Source organism: Peromyscus leucopus, chromosome 3 (genome assembly GCF_004664715.2).
Source record: "Peromyscus leucopus breed LL Stock chromosome 3, UCI_PerLeu_2.1, whole genome shotgun sequence".
Taxonomy (NCBI): Eukaryota; Metazoa; Chordata; class Mammalia; order Rodentia; family Cricetidae; genus Peromyscus; species Peromyscus leucopus.
The window spans coordinates 147,779,122-147,803,391 of NC_051065.1; the positions used below are offsets into that span (position 1 = coordinate 147,779,122).

The 24,270-nt window shown below is 44.3% G+C and overlaps 1 protein-coding gene across 1 annotated transcript; it reads right to left on the reverse strand.

The window, feature by feature from the left end:
- Window positions 1–6,319: 6,319 nt before the first annotated feature.
- On the reverse strand, window positions 6,320–22,332 carry Necap1 (NECAP endocytosis associated 1). The gene is made up of 8 exons (XM_028857831.2): window positions 22,209–22,332; window positions 14,182–14,282; window positions 13,933–14,037; window positions 12,787–12,868; window positions 11,945–12,053; window positions 11,325–11,508; window positions 8,421–8,523; window positions 6,320–7,898 (listed from the first exon to the last, which is right to left on the reverse strand). Exons 1-8 carry the CDS (start codon window positions 22,301–22,303, stop codon window positions 7,850–7,852), a joined length of 828 nt encoding a protein of 275 aa, XP_028713664.1. The 5' UTR covers window positions 22,304–22,332; the 3' UTR covers window positions 6,320–7,849.
- Window positions 22,333–24,270: the final 1,938 nt, after the last annotated feature.

The window sequence follows — 24,270 nt, forward strand, 5'->3', positions numbered from 1 at the left end:
AAAGTGTATAGTCATAGAAAAAAATGAATAGTTTATAAAATAAAGTCTTTAAAGAAAAAGTAAAGAGCAAAAAACAACCAACACCACCATCTCTGGGCTGCTGGTCCTGGGTTCTATAAGAAGGTAGGCTGAGAAAGCTATGGGAAGCAAGCCAATAAGCAGCACTTCTCCATGGCCTCTGCATCAGCTCCTACCTCCAGGATCCTGCCCTGCTTGAGTTCTTGTCCTGACTTCCTTCAGTGATGACCAACAATGCTGAAGTATAAGCCCAATAAACCCTGTCCTCCCCAACTTGACTTTGGTCATGGTGTTTCATTGCATCAATAGAAACCCTAAGACAAGCCTCATGGCCCAATTACCTCTCAATGTCTGGATCACACTTGGCACACTTCACATCCAAACCCTAACACCATCACAGTTATTTGGAGCAGAAAGACCAGACAATGCAGGGACACTGGGGAACAAAACAGAACTCAATGTAACTGAATCAGAATGGCTTCAATATAAAGACGAATCAGGATGTTTCCTTTTTTAATTCAAGCATATATAACGGCCAGAGTCAAACGTTACATACCATCCCTTTAGGTGCACGTGGGTAAAGTTGCACTTAACTTCTCTATGCTTGAGATGTAGGTAACCATACAACACCTTAGGGATTCTGTGGAGACTGAGATAGCTCGTAAAGCACTTAGCTAGTGCCTAACAAGGAATCAATGATCCAAAAAAAGGAGAAAGGCTGCACTTGGTTTGGGGTTTCTGACTTTCTGAGGGTCCTCGTGGGATACAGAATGAAGAGTGCCGTCCTCGAGGTACGTTCAGTCTCCCTAAGCTCGGTCTATGCAGTTTGTCCCCCAACACCTCTTACTCTCCTTTGTCCCTTACCCAATGACTCCTCCACTCCATATCCCAGAGGGCACCGCTCAGGTGTGGAGCAATGCTATGCCCTAACACTCACCATCCCATTTCCTACTGTGGCAGCCAGAATGAGACCTGCCATCCGGGCGCATGCGCAGGGAGTGGGTGGGGCTGCGCCGTAAGCAGTGGTGGCAGATACTTACACAGAGTTTACCACACACCAAGCATCACTCCATGCACTTCAATTATTTCAATCGATGATGAAACCTTCAGAAACTAATCATAAGCTTCTGATTATTCAAGTCACTTTACTGTCACCAGGACTCTATGATGTGCTGTTATCCTCATGTAGCCTACAAGGAAGCCGAGACAAACTTGAATAATTTGCCTGGATGACAGTGACAGAGAAAAAAAAATGTGCAAAGGCAATCAATCGCTCATCCCAAATCCACACTCCTGGCCAATAGTCTTTACCAGCCACTAGCTACCTATTATACCTGAGCTGTGGCAGAAAAGGTCATTAATAAGTATATCTCCCATCAAATGTTTACTTAAGGAATAAAGTCTGAGAACTATCATTCTGAACCTTACTTTCAGCCTGACTAAACATCTGTTATTTCTACAGTCTCCTACTCTGGCTTGGGTAAAGACTCCAACTCTGTACATAAAGTGGCCCCAGCCAGGCAACTGTGGGGTGCATACCTGTAATTCCAGAACTTGGGGGGTAGAGGCAGGAAAATCAAAAGTTCAAAGTCATCTTTGGCTGCCGGGCAGTAGTGGCACACACTTTAATCCCAGCACTTGGGAAACAGAGAGGCAGGTGGATCTCTGAGTTTGAGGCCAGCCATTACAGAGTGAGTTTCAGGATAGCCATGGGTACTCAGAGAAACTGTTTTGTTTTGTTTTGTTTTGTTTTGTTTTGGGGGGGGGAGTCATCTTTGCCATACATCTAGCTCAAGGCTTTCCTAAGCTACAAGAGATTCTATCTTAAAACACACAAATAAGCCAGGTGTGGTGGTACATGCCTGTAATCCCAGCACTTGGGGCAGAAGCAGGCAAATCTCTGTGAGTTCAAGGCCAGCCTAGTCTTCATAGTGAGTTCCAGGACAGCCAGGGCTATGTAGAGACTAATAACCAAACAAAAAAGATCTCAGATGATCTTCATGTCTTTCTTTCTACAGAGTCCCCTTCATCAGCAAGTCTGAGACACATGGCCTACAATTGTTCCAGTTGCTAGAGGGAGCATGCCCTCTAGTGGTCCACAGTGACACATGAAATGTTGCCATGACATTTCTTTCCTGCCATAGCATAGTGTCAGAACGTATAAGAATTTAAAAAAAGAAAGAAAAAACCTGAAAAGCAAACAAAAAACATCAATAGTCGGCCTTTTTACACCGATTCTTAGAATGTGATATTGTTATTAATGAGACAAAACATGAGCTCACAATAGACATTTTACTTCTGACTCAAATGAGAACAAATGAGCACACTAGACATTTTTAAAATATATGCTGTCCTCATACCTTGTTTCTTTCAAAAGGAAACTAGAAAGGGACAGAGGGAAGGAGGGAGGGAGGGGGAATGAGGGAGGGAGGAAAGTACAGAGGGAAAAGGGAGGGAGGAACCACAAGTATATATATATATATATATATCCTAGGCTTCAAAAACTGATAAGTAGCAGGGTTTGGTGGCACAAGCCTTTAATCCTCATACTCGGTAAGTTTAAGGATAGCCTGGTCTACACAGTGAGTTCCACTATTTAGAGAGACCCCGACTCAAAAAAACAAAAACCAACCAACCCTCCACCTCTTTCTAGTCTAGTGATCTCAGGCTGTGGGTATGGCTCCATGGGTCGGAAGAGCATTGGCTGTACAACTGAACATCTGAGTTTGGGTCACCAACATCCACAGAGAAAAGCCAGACACTCACCTATAACCATGGGGGGGGGGGGACAGAAGAATGGCTGTCGTCACTCTCAAGAACAGCAATCTCTGTTTTCCCTGACCAAGCCTGCCTCAAGGGGATAGCCCGAGTGTGGTAAAGCAGGGCACCCCAAATCTTCCTCTGAGCTCTATGCTCTCATCCACATGCACACATATATGTAACAGGTCCCAGACCTTGGCAGGTCCCCAGACCTTAGCACAACTGACTCCATGATGGAAGTAACATTCACCTTGGAACCTAGCATGCAGACAGCACCACCTGCCAAAAAGAAAATAGACCTGAGCCATCGATGTTCACAGTTCTGGGAAATCTCTAATACACTCACCTTGTGTTTTGGCTTCTGTAGTTCCACTTCTGGCTAACTGTTCTTGTTAACTGAAGTCTGTTAACACAAAATGTGTGTTTTGTGCTTCAAAGCTCACCCTGAGAAAGGCTCAGTGCTAGACTGGGATCCTGAAGACGCAGTGTAGCCACCGGCTGGCTAATGAAGACTCTCTATTGGCTTACACCCATGTCTGGGCCATCTTCTCTGGTGGATACCCCACAACCACACACAGAGGCATACCTCACACACCAAGAAGAATATTGTTTAGTTAATTTAAAAAGTGCTGGAAAGATGGCTCAACAGTTGCAATGCTCTCTGCTTTCACAGAGGACCTGAGATCAGTTTCTAGCACCCATGTCAGGCAGTTCACAGGCACCTGGGGCTTTCTTCTGACCTCCACAGACACACACACAAAACAATAACAATAAATAATAATAAGTCTTTAAGTAAAAAGTTATAAAGAATACATGTTATATATACATTTCTGGTAGATAGGTAATCTCTCTGAGATATTTACCCAGAAGACAGATTCCTGGATCACATATAGTTGTTTTTATTTTTTAAGATCCATTTATGTTTAAGTGTATGTATGTGCACCCCGTGTGTGCAGGTGCCTGCAGAGGTCGGAAGAGGGCATCAGATCTCCTGGAGTTCATCCAGGTCCCCTGCAAGAACAGCAAATGCTCTTAACCTGTTTTTAATTTGAAGAACTGTATACTGTTACCAGTAATGGCTGGGACATCTGCTTTCTCACCAACAATATGAAAGGTGTCCCTTTTCTGCGCTCTTCGCCAATATTTGCTGTATTTACTGTGTATGTGTCCACATATGTGTGTGAACATGTGCCAGCCACAGCGCAAGAGTGGAGCTCAGAGGACCATCTACAGGACTAGGTTCTCTCCTTCCATCATTTAGGCTTCAGGTATTGAACTCAAGTCTTCAGGCCTGAGTAAGCCCCTTTACCTACTGAGCCATCTTGCCAGCCTAACACTTGCTCTTTATTTATTTGTTTGTTTATTATTGTTTACATTTTATGAGTGTGTCTGTCTGTCTTAGTTAGGGTCTCTATTGCTCTGACGAAATACCATGACCCAAAAGCAAGTTGGGGAGGAAAGGGCATATTTGGCTTACATTTCCGTATCACTGTTCGTTATCAAAGGAAGTCAGGATAGGGCTGGTACTTGGAGGCAGAAGCTGATGCAGAGGCCATGGAAGGGAGCTGCTTACTGGCTTGTTTCCCATGGCTTGCTCAACCTGTTTTCTTATAGAACCCAGGACCACCAGCCCAGGAATGGTACCACCCATAATGGGCTGGGCCCGCCCCCATTGACCACTAAATGAGAAAATGTCTTACAGCTGGATCTCAAGAAGGCATTTCCTCAGCTGAGGTTCCTTCCTCTCTGATGACTCTAGCTTGTGTCAAGTAGACAAAAGAACCCAGGCAGTACAGTGTCCATGGCACACGTGTCGTCAGAAGATAACGTACAGATTAATTCTCTCCTACACTGCTGGTCCTGGGGACCAGGGTCAGTTCAGTAGGCTTGTTGGCGAGCACTCGCCTGCTGAGCCACCTCACGGGCCTCCTTTTTGACTTGATACTAGTCATGCTTTATTTCCATACAATAAAAACATGTTTTCTCCTTTTCACAATACCTTCAGTGTGGAAGACACTTGACAAAGGAGGTACATTATAAACGTGGGCCCATCTCAGTGTTTATATTCCAATTCTTACAGTTTAAGCCACTCCATCGGATGGAAGCAGGGCTCTGTGCATCTAAAATTGGGTTGAAGTTTGAGTAATTGTTGTTTTTAACAAAATCTCAATTGTCCAATTTTACCAATAGACTCCGGAGCCAGATGCTGGAGTCAAAGCCTGCTAGCTCGGAGAGGCAAAGAAAGCACCCAGCTGTCCTTCTTCCTCTGCCATGTCCCAGAAGCCTCCTCCTCCTCCACCATCTCAAACAAAACTCAAACTGAATGTCCCTCCCTTCTACTTCCTGTTTGTCTATCTGTCCTCCTGACTCCCTCTTACTCTGTTTTTTTTTTCTTAATAACCCTATCTTCACTTCCTGTTGCTTGCTCCGCCTCTTTGACCTATGGTTGACTTTATTTAATCCCATTTACAATATTCAAGCAGAAAGCTTTTGGATTAAAGGTGTGTGCTAGGGCTGAGCCACACCACACAAAAAACAGGTTTTTCCAGTAAATACACAATCTCGGGCTTCACAGTGTGATCAAATATCCTGCAACAAGGACAGCCTTCTGTCCTTGGGAAGTGTCCAGCTAACCAACAGAGGCAACCCAGCACAAGGGCATGACACGACCAGGCCTGGGAAGACCACAGGGTACTTCAAAAGCTACCAGACAGCGCTGCCCCCGCCTAAATGCCAATCTCTGGGAAAACCTTGGGTTTGTCTTGAAGTTCAGTGGCTGAGGCAAGTGACTCTCGGCATGCCACTCTCATGAGGGGTCACATTCCATACCAACACAATGTCACTTGGGTACAAGCAGGTATGCAGAATCACTTCAAAACCACGTATCACAGGTCCTTGGATCATTTTCAAGGCAGATTATTTTATTGTTCTGTTGGAGTGATAAGAATTCCCTATACTTTTTGGATGTTATCCCCCTAAGGTATTTAGTAATTCTCAATTTTTCCATTATGTTGTCTTTTGTTGAGTGTTTCTAACATTATACAGAAACTGCTTCTTGGACTCCTATGTAGCCAAGAGATGATGAATTTCTGGTTCTCCTGCTTGTTTCCATGAGTGCTGGGATCACGGGCATGCACCGTGTCCAGTGTTATGTGGTGCTGAGGCCTGAACCCAGGCTCTGCACATGCTCAGAAGCGCCTATCAACTGTGTCTGTGCTTTTGATGCCACAGCCAAGTGTCACTGCTCCAATGATCATCAGGGCCCTTTTCCGTATTCCTCTGGTTCAGTGGTCCTGGATAGTAAGTGCTGAAGCGGGGAGGGGGAGTTAGGTGGTGGTAAGTGTCTGCCACAGCCCTGTTTCTTCAAGAGTGACAAGTACCTGGGCCTCTTACTACTTGCTGGCCCGTTTGTCCTGGTCCAGTTAAACTAAAAAGACAAATGGGGCTGGGAATGCATCTAAGTAGTAAAATGCTTGCCTAGCATGCACAAAGCCCTGGGTTTAAATCCTACCACTAGTGAAGAGAGAGAAAAACCAAAAGATGAAAACAACACCTTTTTTCGTATCTTTAATTACCATTATTGCACCAATACAGCATACGCTTTATATACATATATCTTCAACTTCATTTTCAGCAATTCAAATACATAATATATTATCATCTTAAGAATACAAAGAACACAAAATGGAGGAAGATTGAGAAAATAGGTTTCCCAATAGTTAGTCACTATATTTTCTATATTTTCCTCTTAGTGTTTTTATTGGAACCTTAAATGTCCTGCCATGGCTCTGCAAGAAGAGAGCTGCCTGGAAAGGGGAGGCAATGTGAAACAAATGGACCCCAAGTTTGAAAAAGCTAAGAAAAATATCCAGGGGAAATAATGTATTTGAAATTAAATATAAGGACTCTCTTCAGCCAGAAGGTACATATCCAAACAGATGCTCACAGAACAATGTAAATCCTCCCGTCCCATCCTCCAATTGCCCAACAAACAAATGGACAGTACCCAAAAGGAATGGTGGGCAGAGGGAAAGGAAAGTGATGGGGACAGCAACTTGCTTTAGGACATCCTAGCTGGGTATCAAAGCCTGGGGCGAAGGCTGTCACAGGTAAAGCTGTGACTTAACCTCCTCACACTGACAATTATATGACAGCAGCTTCCGTGGACGGCTAAATGGACTGAAAAAAATGCTTATGAGAAGGGATCCAGACCAGGCAGCAAGGCATGTGGGTACTGCAGGAGAGCTGAGTGCCTCCACCTCTCTGCTCTACACATCAAGTTCAAACTCGGTAAACCGTTAGGTCACACACAGGGTGAGTCAAAAGTAATGCTATGCTTCAAAAGCAGCAAAAACACTTCTGGAGACTACAACTTGGAAAGCATAGCCCCTTGATCCTCCTTCATCTCAGAAATATCCACCATCAAAGATGCTGCACTGTTCAACAAGTAGAAAACAGCGGGGTGCCTTTTATCAAAGGAAAAGACATGTAAACACACAAGGTGAGGGTGCTGTGGCCAGCACTGGATGCTCACTAAATGGTGTAAGCCTAAAGGAGGCCTTACAGAAGAGACCCAGTTGATCTTTCTGCAAACCTACCCCCATGAAAATTCTAACTCTGTAAGCACTGAAGCCCGACCACCCACTTTTAGTCTTCGGTTAGTGGGAAAGACAGTTCCAAGGCATTTGCCTCTCCTGAAATTGCTAACTAGGGCATCACAAAAAGATACACAAGAATCATGAGATGATTCTGAAGTAAGTTCAAGAATTTATAGATGTCAGAGGTCACTCCCAAAGCTGGCCTTCTGAACTCTGCAGTCGGCCAGTGTGATAATTTCTGCTACTCCTCTGCCTTGGTTGTGAGCAGGAAACAGCAGATGTCTCCTGGTTGTACAGCAAGTAACACAGAGGTAACAAAAAAATCCAGCCTGGAAGCAACAGAGAAGCTACGGAAAAGATTGTCCACGGATTTTGGTTCTGGGAAATGAAGCGGTCCCAACTCCCTCACAGAACGGTGCCCTCGAGGTCATTTTTATTCTTCAAGTGTGTCCTTAACATCTTGCCAAAGATACTCAAAACTGGACCCAGTTGGATGGCTGCGGTGCCTGGTTTGGAACAGAGCTGCAAGACAGGACGAGACAGAAAGCCAAGTTGGCACATCAGTGAAGACGGGGTTCCAGTCTTCACTTCCGAGTCTCTAAAACTGCTGTCAGAATGTGTGAAAGAACTCCTCACACCAAGCCCACTTCCCAGGGCCTGAACCGCACGTCAGCCGCTCCCTGAGCTTTCTTACCCACTAGTCCCAGCCCTTCTTCCTTGTTTCCCTGGAACTCAGACTGAAACCCCCAAGATGGCAGTTGCTTTCCTAACGGTACACATCCTCTACAACAATGATTCACAACCTGTGGGTCACAACCCCTATGGAGGTTGAACAATCCTTTCACGGGAGTCACGTATCAGATATTTACATATGCTTCATAACAGTAGCAAAATTACAGTTATGAAGTAACAAGGAAAATAACTTTATGGTTGGGGATCACCACAACAGAAGGAGCTGTACTAAAGAGTCACAGCATTAGGAAGGTTGAGAACCACTGGCCTCCACCCTAAGGGAGAGGCTGCTGGGTGCACTGTGTCTATTACCTGGATGCAGTGCTGAAGTCTCCCCACAAGTCACTGCTTGTAGAAACTGGAGCTGGTGCTGAAGTCGTGACAGGAGCAGGGGAATCCAAATCTAAAAGGATATCTGAAGGGGGTGGGGGTGGAGTTTAACACATGTTCACATAAAATCATATAATCACTCAAAACTGGAAACAGTTCAGATGCTCTTAGGTGACGGTTAGAAACACTGCAGTAAATACATATACTCGGCAATAAAAAGAAAAAACCTGACATATAGGACAACTTGGGGTGTATCTCTACAGACTCACACTAAGTGAAAATAGCCAATCCCCAAAAGTTTACAAACTGTATGATTCTACTTACCTAACAGTCCTAAAGCAATAGCTTTATATAAACACAAAGCAGATGAGAGATTGCCAAGAGTCAGGGATGGGAGAAGGAAGGCTCAGACGGGTGTGGTTATAAAGGTGACACACCAAAGGTTCTTAGAGTGAGGCTGGAGAAATGGTTCAATGGTTAAGAACATTCTCTCTCTCTCAAGTGCTGCTCTTCCAGAGGACCCAGGTTCTCTGTCCCTAAGTCTGGTGGCTCACAACCATCTCTAACTCCAGCTCCAGGGGCTCAATGCCTTTGGCCTCTGGGGGACCTGCACTTAACGTTAAAAATAATAAATCTTAGCCAGAAGGCACATACCTTTAATCCCAGCACTCGGGAGGAAGCGGGAGGATCTCTGAGTTTGAGGCCAGCCTGGTCTACAAAGTGAGTTCCAGGACTGCCAGGGCTATACAGAGAAACCCTGTCTCAAAAACAAACAAAAACAAAAACAAACTAAGCAAATAATAATAATAACAACAATAAATCTTTTAAAATAAAAGACTAAAAGTGATACAGACTTGTGCTACAGCCTGACCATCACAGTGGGTCCATGAACCTACATAGGGCAAAACTGCACAAACCCAAAGCCACCTACCTATGCAGACGTGTACACAGAATGAGAAACTTCAAGATTAGAAGACAATGTCAATGTTAATTTCCTGACTATGACAGTCAAAAGGAAGTCTTGTAAGATGATAGTAGTGAGGGATACTAAACAAAGAGGATACAGATTCTTTCCTTTTTTTTCTTTTTTAAATTTGAGATAAAGTCCCAATAGACCAGGATGACCCAGAAGTTATGTCATTTTGGATGACACTGAACTGCTTCTACCTCCAAAGTTCTGGGATTTGGGGTGTGCAGCACCACACCCACTTCCTTTCTTATAATGTGTATGAATCTTTAATTCTCAAAATAAAAAGTTTAATTAAAAAACTAATCTTCAGCTGTATGGTCACAGTTTTTAAGTTATTTCATTTATATTCCCTCGTTTGATGACTAAGTTGATCCCAACACTCAGGAGGCAGAGGCAGGAGGATCTCTGTGAGTTCGAGGCCAGCCAGGGATACAAAGAGAAATCCTTTCTTGAAAAACAAAAACAAAAAACGAACAAAAAACTACCAAATTCTAATACCCAGTTTTCTAATATTAAATGTATAAATGTATATCTATATATGAATACACACACACACAGACAGACTTTCATTTCTTAGTGAGTTCTCTAGGCCAGCCTGGGTTACACCGTAACATCCCCTCAAACAACAAAAAAAAGAAAGTAATTCCTTTGATTGCTTATAGTCTTGCCTTTCAAATGAGGAAATACAACTACATCTGCTATTTTCCCTCTGGTCAGTAAGGACAAACATTAATGTTGTTTGGTTGGTTTCTGTTTGAGTAGAGCGTCACAGATCCAGCTGGTCTGGAGCTCACTATGTGGCCATGCAGGCTCAGACTTGAGAGCCTCCGGCTTCAACCTCCTAAGTGCTGCACCGCATGTGTGGGCTACCACCTGACTGGAAGACCACAAACATGCACAGGCCTTGATGTCGTCTTTTTACAGAATGGCTTCTGTGCTCCAGAGCTGTGCTAGGCACTGTACAGCATCAACCTCACCAACCTGGAGTAGTCTTTCACCTCCATTTTGCAAGCAAGCACACTGAGACGTAAAGAATTTAAGCCATGTACTGGCACACACTCATAATCCCAGCACTTGGGAAATGGGCAGGAATTCAAGGTCATCTTCAGTTACACAGCACATTCAAGGCCAGCCTGGGCTACATATGACCCTGTCTCAAAAAAAAAAATTGAAATTAATTGAAAGTAAATAATTTTTTAAAATTTTATTTATTTATGTATTTTTTTAGGTATGAGTGCTCCAACTACATGCATGCCAGAGACCTTCAGATCCCATTATAGATGGTTGTGAGCCACCATGTGGTTGCTGGGAATTGAACTCAGGACCTTTGGAAGAGCAGTCAGTGCTCTTAACTGCTGAGCCATCTCTCCAACCCCGAAAGTAAATGAATAATAACTTTTTAAAGAGAGCTTCAGTAATGTTTACCAATTGCATTCCGACTGGAGTAGTAAAGCCATAGTCAAACCATTTCATACCTCTCACTCAAGCCTTCTAGCATCTAACCAACAATGAAGGACAGAGTCCTTTTTATCCTCATTATTTTACTATTTTTAATTATGTGCGTGTGTGTCTGTATGTGGGTATGTACACGTGAGTACCCATACCCTCAGAGGTCAGAGGCCTCAGATGCTCTGGAGCTGCCTGACCTGTGTAGGGGCTGGGAAGCTCACTCACGCCCTCTGTAGAGCAGCATTGATACTCTGACCACCTCTCCAGCGCAGAAACAGTCTTTTAAATAACCACAGGACTTCTATCAAAGTACCTACTAGACACCACTTTACCAGAAAAATTAGTCCCTTGCCAAAATCACCATGTCAGTACCAAAGCAATTTCCTAGCAAAAACTCCTTGGCAAATGGCTATTATCCATTTACACCAAAGCTGAAGGTAATTTCCAGAGTTAAACATTAGATTTACCTGCATCACTCCCTCCATGGTTAGATTTTGGAATCGGCGGTGGGGTGACGTGGTTGCTGATGGCGACTGAGGAGGATGGCGGGGGAATAGTGACTTTGCCTCCAGGGGGAGGCGGGAGTATGCTCAGGCCCCCAGACCCTGTGGCCCGGGGCTTAGAAGCACCTCCTTTCTTGGTTGTAATGTTCTACAAAAGAGAGAGAGGTGTGTCACTGACCTAAAGAATAACAGGAAAATAATTGAAAAACAAAACTGATAGTCAGCATACACCCTAAATCCCAGCACTCCGGAAACAAGCAGGCAGGTATGTGAATTCAAGGCTAGCCTGATCTACACAGCAAATTCCAGGTCAACCAGGCTATATACACTGATACCTTGTCTCCCAAAAGAAAATAGGGGCTGGAGAGATGGCTCAGCAGTAAATAGCACTGGCTGCTATTCCAGAAGACACAGGTTTGAATCCCAGCACCACAACCCCCACAGCAGCTAACAGCCATGTGGACCTCCCGTCCAGAGGAGTCAACACCCTCTTCTGGTCTCCACAGACATTGCATGCCTGTGGTGCATAAACATATGCAGGAAAACACCCATACACATAAAATAAAAATAAAGAAATCACTTACCCCAATGCTCAACTTAATAGTCTGTCCTTCCTTGAAGCCTAAATCCAACTTGGGACGATTATCCATTTCCTGGGATTCTTTGGAAATCTCAGTTTCTTGCTTGACCCACCTTTGGGGAAATAAATGATCTCAGTCAGTTTGGAATTCCCTGACGCAGAGTCTGACACAAATCTGGCTGTATCTCACTCAGATGAACTGGATTCCAGAGAGCAGAGTGGGGATCCAAAGACAGAGAGAGAAAAGGGGAACTATCCGAGAGAGGCCGCTGGGTTCAGGGAGAGGAGCAAGGCGGAATGCGAGGTAGATCCAGCCCTCCCAACAGTTCTCAGCCCTGTGGCAGAGCACTGCCCAAAGAAGATGTGGTAGTCACCATGGCCTTGCAGGTTCCATCTCTGGGCTTTAGATTTCAGAGTCCCGAGTGATAAAGAGAGAGAAAGCTACACTGTCCTAGAGCCAGGAAGTGATGTGGCGCTAGGTGCTGCTCACGACAGCTGTGCCAAACTCAGCTGGGTTGAGGAAATACAGGCACAAAACACAGCGGCCACAGCCTGACAAGACTGGCAAACACCGGTCCACGGAGTGGCTACTGCCGCTGCGCCACCCTCCACCACCTTTTCAAAGTAAGGGCAAATTCCCCACAGGTAAAAACAAGGGTCAACACAAACCACCGCCCACAGATTTGAAATATTAATACAGGCTGTATGGACAGATGGGAACAGGTACAAAGATAAGGAAAAGGTAAAGAAAAGACGGCTGAATAAACCATGTGGTGACAGAAACACCACACAGAAGCAGCACCCCGTAATTATCTACCCTGAAATCTAAGGACAAGCTTCACTCACTTGAAGTGATCTTGCAAAGAAACATTAAAGTCGAAGGCGTCCCCCCGATCTGTGAAGCCAATGCCAATAAACGCACTACGACCTGTGAAAAGGAGGAATCTCAGAAAACATGTTCCTTATGACAACTTCTGCCTACCAGAGAAATACATGTCACACGAACTGCAGAAAATCTGCTCAGTATTTTCTCACAGACCTGCAGTCAGCAGATAACATGCAGCCGAAAGCTAACTCTTCCCACACGGTATAAGTCTGAAAATGAAGTTCTTTTTTTTTTTTGTAAAACACTAAATCTATATTTACATCCACATATAATAACATAAGTTGAAGCTGAAACATATCATGATAATGAAGTTCCACTGAAATATGGCCACATCGACTTGGATAGATGTGTCCATGGCAACTTCACCCTGCAACCACCAAACTGGGAGAGGCAGTTACAACTTGGCCCACAAAGCCAAAAATATTTATTGTCTTTGGTTACCAACCTACTAAAAAGTCTGAAGAAGGGGCTGGAGAGATGGCTCAATGGTTAAGAGCACTGGCTGCTTTTCCAGAGGACCTGAGGACCCGAGTTCAATTCCCAGCAACCACATGGTGGCTTATAACCATCTATAAGAGGATCTGATGCCCTCTTCAGTCATGCAGGCATACATGTAGAGCACTCATACATAAAATATAAATAAATAAATAAATAAAAATTAAAAAAAAAAAGTCTGAAGAGGCCGGGCGTGGTGGTGCATGTCTTTAAGCCCAGCAAAGGCAGGCCAGTCTCTGAGTTCCAGGCCAGCCTGACATACACTACAAGCTCAAGGCCAGCCAGGACTACAACATAGTAAGACTCTATCTTTAAAAAAAAAAAAAAAACCTGAAATGGCTGAGAACTACTGCCCTAGAAATGGATGATCCAAGGCCCCCATCAAAACCACCACAGCAATTATAACATGCTCTCTTTTGCTAAATAATCATTTTGATTAATTTAGCTTAAACTCAACTGCACTTAAGACTCTTATCTATAAAACCATAGCAACTTTGAAAAAGAAGGAAGGAAAGTTATCGAGAGGAAGAGAACTGTAATAAGGACACGCTTGTATTAGAGTGCATTCACTATCTCCTGACCTTATCCCCTGAAAACCCCAGCTCTCTTACCGGTACCATCCTGGATCCTGATCACAAAGTAGCGGCTGGAGTCTGTCACCGTCTCCACAGCAATACCAGGGTACTGCTCTACTGGTGCCTGAGCAAAGAGCTCCCCTAACAGCAAGAAAGAACTCCATGAGCAGCAGAAGAAAAGCTAACTCCACTTAACAGGTGTTTTTCCATGCCAGTCCCCAATTTGAGGGGCTGACAGAAGCACACCAGCACAGCACCCCATGTTTGAGGGGCCCCTGCACTTACCTGAGACTTTATCTTCCAGTTTGATGTAGGCGACCTTCCCTTTTGAAGTGATTCGCAGGCGACCAGTCCAATCAGGCTGGTCTAACTTCCAGTCAGATGCCCTACGAAAGGAAAATGACAAGCCTGAGGACTCAAGTACATTCCTTTTGTTTTGTTTTTTTTTCAGGACAGACTTTCCTGTGTAGCCCTGGCTGTCTTAGAACTCACTCTGTAGACCAGGGTGGCCTCAAACTCAGAAATCCTCCTGCCTCTGCCTTCAGAGTGCTGGGTTTCCAGTGCCCATATTTGTTTTCCTGTGCTAGAGGGCTTATTCTTTCTGCCGATTAAATAATCGTGAGAAATAACTCAAGCTCCCCTTAAACTGGGGCCTCAAGTTTTAATATCTAGTGCAGACGTGGTGGCACAGGCCTTTAATTCCCATATTAGGGAGGCAGAGGCAGGTGAATCTATGTGAGTGCAAGACCAGCCTGGTCTACAAATCAAGTTCCAGGACAGCCAGGGCTGTTACAGAGAAACTCCATGGTAGTTTGAATGTAATTGGCCCCCATAATCTCATAGAGAGGGACACTTAGGAGATATGGCTTTGTTGGAGTGGGTATGGCCTTGTTGGAGGAAGTGTTTCACTGTGGGGGCAGGCTTTGAGGTTTCCTATGCTCAGGATACCACCCAGTGTCTCAATCGACTTCCTGCTGCCTGCAAGATGTAGCTACAGTACCATGTCTACCTGTACGCCACCATGATAATGGACTGAACCTCTGAAACTGTAAGAGAGCCACCCCAACTAAATGTTTTCTTTGTAAGAGTTGCTGTGGTCATGGTGTCTCTTCACAGCAATAAAAACCCTAACTAAGGCAGGAGCTGGTACCAGGGGCTGGGGTACTACTGTGACTGGCCTGTCTGTGTTTTTATTTGGAGGAATCTAGACTTTGGTACTTTGGGTTATGAAAGCAGTGGAATGTTTTAAGCACTGCTTAATTGGCCATAATAGCAGGAGCATGGAAGACAGAGGAGCTAAGAGTTATTTGAACTGTCAGGGGAGCTCAAGAGGTTTCAGAGGAGAATCATTATGTCGCCTAGAGATAGCTCTTGAGATATTCTGGTGAAGAAAGTGGCTGCTTTTTGCTCTCGTCCAAAGAGAATGCCTGAGGCTAACGTGAAGAGTTCTGGATTGATTCCGTTGACAGGAGAAATCTCAAAATAGCCTAGTATAAACTCTGTTGTGTGGTTACTAGTTTTCATATTTATAAAGATTTATAATGAAAAGAAGCAAGCTGACCAGGGTAAATAATAAAATGTAAATTTTGAGGAGAAAAAGAGCACCAGGAAGTAGAATCAAGCTAAATCTTGTGTTCAAGGAGATTAAGAAATAGAACATAGGGAGAGGTGACCTCTGGACAAGATCCCACCCAGCTAAGTTTTCAGTCTGTGAAAGGAACTGAAAAAAGCTCAGAGCTTGGTGTTGTGGGGCACACCTTTTATCCCAGCCCTGGGAAGGCAGAGGCTGGCAGATCGCTGAGTTTGAGGCCAACCTGGTCTACAGAGCCAGTTTCAGGACAGCCAAGCCTAGGCAGTGAAGGACAGAAAGCTGGTGAAGATGTAATTGAAAGAGAGGACCATGTTCCAGGCCCAGGAAGCAGCAGAACTGGGCAGCTTCAGTCATATGGTTCTGGAGTAAAGGATAGAAGAACAGAGCCATGGAATGTGCCTCCATGCCTAAGGAAAGCCACTTAGGCAAGAAATGTGTCAGAGGTGTCCCTGAATGGCGGCCTAGTAAAAAGGTCATTACATGAAGCTGTGACGTTGAAGCCTGGATTGCCTTGGAAAACCCAAGATGTTGGAGATGCCAGAGCTGTGGGACACCTGCCAAAGAGAGCTGCTAACAGGGAGTGGAACCAGCCCAAAGAAAGAAGTGTGTAGCAGTCAACAGAGCTGAATGGAGTTGGAGATCTAAAGAACATTTTGACATCAGACATGGAGTGCAGAGCCTGGGGTTTGCCCAGCTGGTTTTCAATCTTTCTTTGGTCCAGTATTTCCTGACTGTGAGGTCCTTAATCTGATACCTCATACAAGAATAAATAAATATATGAATAAATAAATAAATGAATAAAAATTGAGCTGGGTTTCAAGGTGTATGCTTTTAATCCCAACAATCAAGAAGCAGAGGCAGGCAGACCTCTGTAGTTCAGGGCCACCCTATTCTACACAGTAAGCCCATCTCAAAAAAAAAAAAAAAAAATTCTAACAATACAATTTCTCCTACGATGCCACTCTCCTACCTATAGATAATTTTCTACCCAATGGTGCTTCGTTACTCAGGGGACAACAAAGTCCATCCACTAGATGAAATGGCCTGGGTAAGAGAAGCTTCTGTGTTTACAGGGTTCTTATGAAGTAGCAGGCACTATTGTAGTAGATGCTTAGGATATCACAGCAAACAAAACATTCTTCCCCTCAGAGAGCTTACATTCCAACAGAAGACAAACAACAAAAAGGAGGCATAAATACCAGTATTTTAGGAGAAGGAAATGTAAAGGCAGATAAGAAAGTCTAGGACAATGGGGACAGGTTACAGGATTCAAGAGAATGACCGGAAGCTGAGAACAAAGCTCAGTGGCCAAGTGCTTGTTTAGCATGCACCAAGCCCTGGGTTCAATCCCCAACACCACCAAAAAGGAAGCAGTCAGGGTAGCCTCACCAAGAAGGTGAAATGTTAGGCAAAAATGTGGAATAAAGGGTGGCACCTTTAAGGCTGTGGAGATAACCACCTGCTTTTAGACTGGAGCTGAGGCTGCTCCACAGGTAGGAGCTCAGGCCTGACACTGTGAAACTTGTCAAAGGCCTCGGCTCAGGACGACACTTGAAAAAGGCAGAGCAGGTGAAGGTTCCTTCTGGGTGCCTGCGGGAAAACACTGTAAGCCCAGGGCTAGTGCAGAAGTGCTGGGGTGAGCGCATGCTCGCGGGGAGAAGGAAAAACCAAAAGGCCAGACCATGCAGGGCCTTGCAGGCCTTCAAACGCACTGCAGCTCTTAGGCTGAGTGAAAAATTAGCTAGTACAGGTTTAGAGCTATGTGACCCGTCCTCCTTGGATTCCAGGGGGATGACTGTGTCTGCCGTGTGGAAAAGAGACGTCGGGACGTGATGGCGGCAGCAGGACACTTAGTTAAGAACGCTGCAGTGAGTCATGAGAAGGGCTGGGGAGGCACAGGGGCCGAAGCCACTAACTAGATCCTAGATGCATTTAAAGTAAAGGCAGCAGGGTTTTCTGATGCCAACGTTAGGTGTGGCGGCCAGGGGAGAGAGAAGTCAAGGCAAACTCCAAACTGTTCAGCCTGAGCAAAGAAGCCACATGACTAAAATAAGGAAGGCTATTTGTAGACCCTGTCTGGGCAGATGGAGGCTGAATTTTCAATATGCTTAATTGAAGATGTCTAGGAGCTGATAGCTGAGAATGTGAAGCAAAGTTCAGGAAAGACATCTGAACTGTAACACCACTGTTTACAAACCATCTGAAAACCCAGACCCTTGTTATCTGTGTTTACATGAGCCTGAGTGAAATCTAGTATGTTATTTATGACCAAGACCATAAAACACTGAATTCAGATTATATTTTGTTAAGGGTGTAGAAAGGGGGAAATGTGTTAATAATTTATATCTTATGAACCCAAAGACTGCAAAGTGTGGTGTGCCTGCCTAAAATCCTTTAGGAATTAAAAGCAGGAATATTGTGACTTCAAGGGAAGCCTCAGCAATATAGGGAGTGTGAGTCTTGCCTGATCTACAAAGTTAAGGCCCTGTCTCAAAGCAAAACAAAAACAAAAACCAAAACACCAATACTTATAGGCAAGAAAAGTAACAAGATACATCTGAACAAGAGAAAGTTTAATAAGACATAAGTTAAAAGGAAAAATTAACCAAAACAAACCAGAGGATTTTGTCTTTGCAGTGTTTGGGATCAAACCCAGGACCTTGAGTATGTTGGGCAAGCACTCTACCACACAGACCCCAGCCCCAGCAGAGCTTTTGAACAAGACTGTAAGATAATCTTTCCCTCTTGATGATCTACCTTCAAAGACTCAAGTTCCTGAATCTGATCCAGATTAGAACATTCTGCAAGTCCTCATGGATTAACTTTTTTTTTTATTACATTTGCTTACTTGCTGGCTTGTTTATTTATTTGGGGGTGGGGATTGTGACATCATGCCATGCAATGCATGTGAGGTCAGATGACAACTTTCAGGCACCTGTTCTCTCCTCCTACCATGCGGGTCCCGGGAATCAAGTCCCGGTCACCAGGCTGGGCAGCAAGCACCTTTACCCACTCAGCTATCTTGCTCGCCCCTATTAATTTTTTCAATAAATCATTATTTATTGCAGTCTTACCACCAACAGTCAGATATAGTTTAAATGGGAAATATTGGGAACATGCCTATTAGCTGTATTTCTTTGGACAGATACCTTGTCGTTTTATCTTGTGTATCTAGTACCTTAAATATTTAACAAATTCTCAATAAATAAATGGATACATGCCAGCAATTTCCTTCATCTTTGATCCTTAATTCCTCTCCCTCTCCAAAACCAAGCCTAAAGAATTCTTGGTTTTGCTGGTGTCCTAATGATACTATAAACAAACCTCACAGGCCAGGTATGGTTGCGAAAACTTTAAGTTCCACCAGATGGGAAGCAGAGGCAGGCAGATCTCTGGGAGTCTGGAGTCAGGAAGCTACACTGTGAGACCCTATGTAAAACATAAATAAAACTAATCTCACAGTTCTTCATTTGCCTTAGCAAATCAAAAAGTATTTATAAAGGAGAGGGAGAGAAGAAAAGTAACAAAAGAGAGGGAGAGGAGAAAGGTAACGGCCATCAAGCACCTACTATATGCTTACACACATGACATACATACGTTACACACATTCTTATGACATCCAAGGTGAGCGGATCTTGTATGCTAAGTATCAATGTGTTCATTTTCAAAGTTCAAGATGTGACTTTCCCACAAAGTAAAGTCAAACTTATTTTGGTTTTTTAATGGGTTTTTTGGAGGGGAGGGGTAAAAAGGCTTTTTTCCTCTATGTGTGCCTGCATACAGATGACTGTGAAAGCCAGAAGGTATCCAATGCCCTGGAGCTGGAGTTACCAGCAGTTTTGAGCCTCCCACTGCATGTGTGGGAACTGGAGCCAGGCCCTCTGCAGAGAGCAGAACGCCCTTAAGCACTGAGCCTTCTCTCCAGCACTGGTTTTGTTTTTGTTTCAGATTTTGAGACAGAGCCTCCTGCAGCCAAGGATGACCTTAAACTCCTGATCCGCATGCCCCCATCTCCAAGTGCTCGGATGACAGATGTGTGCCACCACTCCCATCTTCCAATTTCACTTTTCTCTTTTCAGTCACTATTCTGTAAAAGTAAGTAATGACAGAATGCCCCTTACTTAATAATAAATGTCAAAACAAGCATAGGAAACAGAAAGATAAAGGGAAAAAGAAAAATTAAATTGCTTTGAGGGGACAATGCAGTAGCCTGGTAAGAAGATAAGACTGTGAATAAACTAGGAAGTAAAGGAGGTGTAGATGGGGCAGGGGAGTGTAAACAGGCTTGAGGTAAAAGGAAAATAGAAGATTTCAATGTGTATGACACCATTTTAGAAGTCTTAACCCCTAAAGGAAGTCATGAGATAGTCACTTTACTTAACAGCACAGTCACTGTTAGCGTAAGTGACTGGGTAGGTTACATAATCCAATCTCTTCTTTATTAATGTATTATCCATGTGTGTATGATGTATGTGTGTGTGGGCACAGGATGACACAACACATTTGGAGCAGTCAGAAGACAACCTGTGAAGTTACTTCTCTCCATCTCCCTTTACATGGATTGGGGGATCAAACTCAGGTCTTCCAGCTGGCACAGTAAGTGTTTTACCTGCTGAGATGGCCCCCAATTTTTTCTTTCAGTAAGCTTTTCCTGAGTGCCTACTATGTGCCAGACACTGTCCTGGTCCTGCTAGTCCATACAAATACAAAGTTTAACAGACTTCAATCTGTTCATTCTACCCTGGAGAACAGGAAACTAAACAACCCATTAAAGGAGAGATAGAGATGAGCATAAAGTGCTGTGGAAATCCACACAGAGCTGGCCTAAACCAAAACGCATCAGGTATAGTGTCTCACAGAAGGCTATGTGCACGATGGGTCATAATAGAGTACCTGTGACTACCATCAAGAAGCATGCCGAGTTTCATTCATGGTCAATGTCAGGCCTCAGGGACGGCTCCTTGAAGGAGAACTACCTCTGTCAAAAGATACAATCCATGGGGCCAATGCACAGGTCTGCAAACACAAGCTACTGATTAATGACGAGTGAACCTCTGGTTAAGAAGCAAATGGAGTTGTGGAGAGGATAACTTTCCAACAGAGGCAATGACACCACCAAGAGAAAAACCAGGATGGTATGTCAGTCAGAAAGGGGGTAAGACTAGTGTTTTATTTTCCAATGCTTTAGTTATCCTACATTCTTTCATGTCCATTATATTATTTCATTTTACTCTCCAAAAAACCCTGTGAGGGGGCTGGAGAAATGGCTCCATGGTTAAGAACACTTGCTCTTGGTCTGGCAACTAGGGTTCAGTTGCTAGCACTCATACAGTGGCTCCCAAACATCCATGACTCCAGTTCCAGGAAATCTGATGGAATCTTTTGACCTCTGTGAGCACAAGGCATACACATGCTTACATATAGGCAAAACATTCATACACATAATATAAAATAAATAAATACATCATTAAAAAAACAAAATGTTGTTGCTGGGAGGTAGTGCACAACTTTAATCCCAGCGTTCTTGAGGCAGAGGCAGGAAGATCTCTATGAGTTAGAGGCTAGCCTAGTCTACCGAATGAGATCCAAGACAGCCAAGGCTACTCAGAGAAACCCTGTCTCAAAAAACAAAAAGAGAGAGAAAAGGGAGGGAGGGAGGGAGGGAGGGAGGGAGGGAGGGAGGGAGGGAGAGAATCAAAACCCTGTGAGGTACATAAGAAGTGCACAGTATACTTACATTACCTTTCCTCCAATTTTACAAATGAGAGAACTAAGGCCTGGAGAAGTTAAGAGATTGGTTCATAAATTATAAAGCTATTTAGTGTCCAGGGTTCAGACTCAACAGTTTCCAACACAAATCCCAGTGAATTCTCTTTGAACTCCGTTAACATCCTGCATCCTCAAACCTTCAGTCACTGGATTACAAGGGTGTCGGGCCTTAGGAGCAAAAATGCTGCACTGACTCCGGAAAAGCTATAGGAGAGGTGATCAGGAGGTAGAAAGACAGAAATCCCTACATAATCAAAAGCTATCATGTGGGGACGGACACACACACACACACACACACACACACGAAAAGAAATGCAATAGCTAATCATAAGAAGACAGAAATCCCTACATAATCAAAAGCTATCATGTGGGGACGGACACACCACACACACACACACACACACACACACACACACACACACACACACGAAGAGAAACGCAATAGCTAATCATTGGAAGGCGCGCGCGCACTTGCACACATACACACACAACCTAAAAGATGAGGATGATGACATTGGCGAGATCATCATATCATGCAAACAGTGGGCAGCAACACTATGTGTGCAGGGAGTATCAGAAGGGGGGGTCGGAGAAGAGAGGGAGAGAGTGCGCGTGCTGTGTGCGCGTGCACAGGCGCGCGCGTGGAGGATTACAAGCCAAAGGTCGCAGGAAGAGTAACAGATGGAGCAGGCATGAATGGAAGCAGACGACGAGGAGCAGATGATGTCCCATGGGGGATGGGGAGGACAAGGGGAATGACGCATGGAAGCAGCAAGAAAACAAAACGAAAGAGAGAGTTCCAGCGAAACGAAAAGTGGGGAGAGAGAGGCTGGCAGCCTGGGTGGTTCGGCTAACCAGGAGACCGCTCGGAGGCAACGGCGCGGGCCGGAGCGTGCTGCCCAAGGACACGCCCGTTACCCCGGCGGGCGCGGGCCCAGGCCCCGCTCCGTACCTGTAGCCGCGGTTCGAGGCCCGCGGCGGAATCCGGTAGACGCTGACGTCAGGCTTCACACACAGCACAGACTCGTACTCCAGCTCGGTCGCCATCTTGGCTCCGACAGCGCCGCGGGGGCGGGGCGGGGACGGGGGCGGGCTGAGCTGCCGACGGCTTCCGCTGCGTCACTTCCCCTCGGCTTCGGCTCTGGGCTTCACCTGTGGGCGGCAGCAGTTGACCGAGTGCTGCTAAAACCGGGACGCACCGGTGCGCCTGGCTCGCCATCTTGAATAATGACAAATACATGCCCCGTGGTGGAGCACTTGCCTGCCAAGGCCTTGGGCTCTATCTCTAACGGAGAATTAAAAATAAAAATTCAATTCTCCTTTAGCCAAAACAAACAAAAAAGTCACTGAACATAAAACAGAACAGAGGTTGAACAAAATGAACCTCTGCTTTCTCATTCTGTTCACATACTATAAGCCACTGCCCCATGCACCGTCTATTGTCACCGTGGTTTTTTTTGTTTGTTTGTTTTTGGGGGTTTTTTTGGGGGGGGGGTCTTTTTTTTTTTTTTTTTTTTTTTTTTTGCAATTTTGTTGGTGACTCCATATTCAGAATGGCCCCACTTACAGTGCTAAAAAGCTATCTAGCATTCCTCAGCATAAGAAGGCTCTGATGTGCCACACATCGTGATGTGTGAGCAGTTCTGTCCACAAATATATTCTTTGTGCGCCCCAATGTAAACTTACAACACTACAACTTAGAAACATTTTATCTGGCACAGACTGCTAGTGCCAAAACCAAGTCTGATCTCATTTTGTTGCAGGAAACATCTGTAGCAGTCTTCGTCTTTTCGTTATATTGACTGGTTGACTTATTCTTCTGATTTGTCTACTTTACCTAAGAAATTCAATTCTTAAGAAGAATAGATGCGGGTGGTAAGGATGTGGAGACTTGCTACTATCAAATATTTATTGTCAGGAATATAAATTGGTCCAGTGCGGCTTTGAAAGACATTTAGCAAAACTGGTCCAAATATTAAGTGTGTATAACCTACGATAACAATTGCACTATTTTTTGTTTGTTGGTGTTTGTTTATTGACGGGAGCCATAAACCTAAGTGACCTTGACACACATGCCTCCATATTTGGGCTTCTCTCCTCTTTTCTTAGATCTAGGCCTTGCTTAAGTCTCCATAGCACCATAACCTCCTCTCACAGATACCAGAACCTCTTCTCAAAAATCAGGTGACCGCGCTGCAGTTAGACAGTTAGGCAAGAGTAGATAGATAACCCCCAGAGCAACATTCCCTGATGGCCGAACAGCCCATAATTAAGGTCCCCTCCCTGCCTGCTCCCCTTTGCCCCCACCTATATATGCCTAAAGAGGAAAATAAAATTTTGGAGCTTGATCAGACATCCTGTCTTGCTCTCATACTTTGTGTCTCTTGTCCCTCTCATTCCCCAGCCCTCCCTTCAGGTCCCTGTTGAAGACCCTGCTGGCTGGGGCAGTTTATTTGGAGACAGGATCTCAATGTAGTCCAGACTGACCTTGATCTCATTATGTAGTAGAGAATGAACTTGAACTTCTAATCAACCTAACACCAGAGTGCTGGGATTACAGGTACATGCCACCACTCAATTTTGTTCAGTGTTTGGGATCAAATCCAAGGTTTCATGAGAACTAGGTAAGCATTCTATCAACTTAGTTCCTTCCCCCCCACACACCCCAACCCAAACTATCTCATATAATTTTCCACATTTTTTAAGATTTTATAAAGAGAACACATGCATCCTTGATGAAGAAGTAAAGAAAAAAAAAAAAAAAAAAAAAAAAAAAAAAAAAAAAAAAAAAAAAAAAAAAAAAAAAAAAAAAAAATGAAAAGATAAGAAAGAGAAAAAGAACAGAAAAATAATCTATTACTTGTTTCCTATTTCTAAACCTATGATCTCATTAAAGCCTAAGTCATGTAACTATTCCACATTGTACTCTTCCATTTCCTCTTTCTATATCAACAGTGCTGACAATTGCTTAAGAGCCTGGCCCATGATTCACCTTTAAGTGTTTTTGCATTCTT

Bases quoted from the DNA above. Each gene is read 5' to 3' on its own strand.
- Necap1 (XM_028857831.2), bottom strand. From the start codon at position 22,303: ATGGCGACCGAGCTGGAGTACGAGTCTGTGCTGTGTGTGAAGCCTGAC. The intron at 14,283-22,208 runs GTACGGAGCGGG...TTCCTTTCGTAG, and splicing joins GCCTCGAACCGCGGCTACAG to GGCATCTGACTGGAAGTTAG. The intron at 12,869-13,932 runs GTAAGAGAGCTG...TCCTTTTCACAG, and splicing joins CAGGATCCAGGATGGTACCG to GTCGTAGTGCGTTTATTGGC.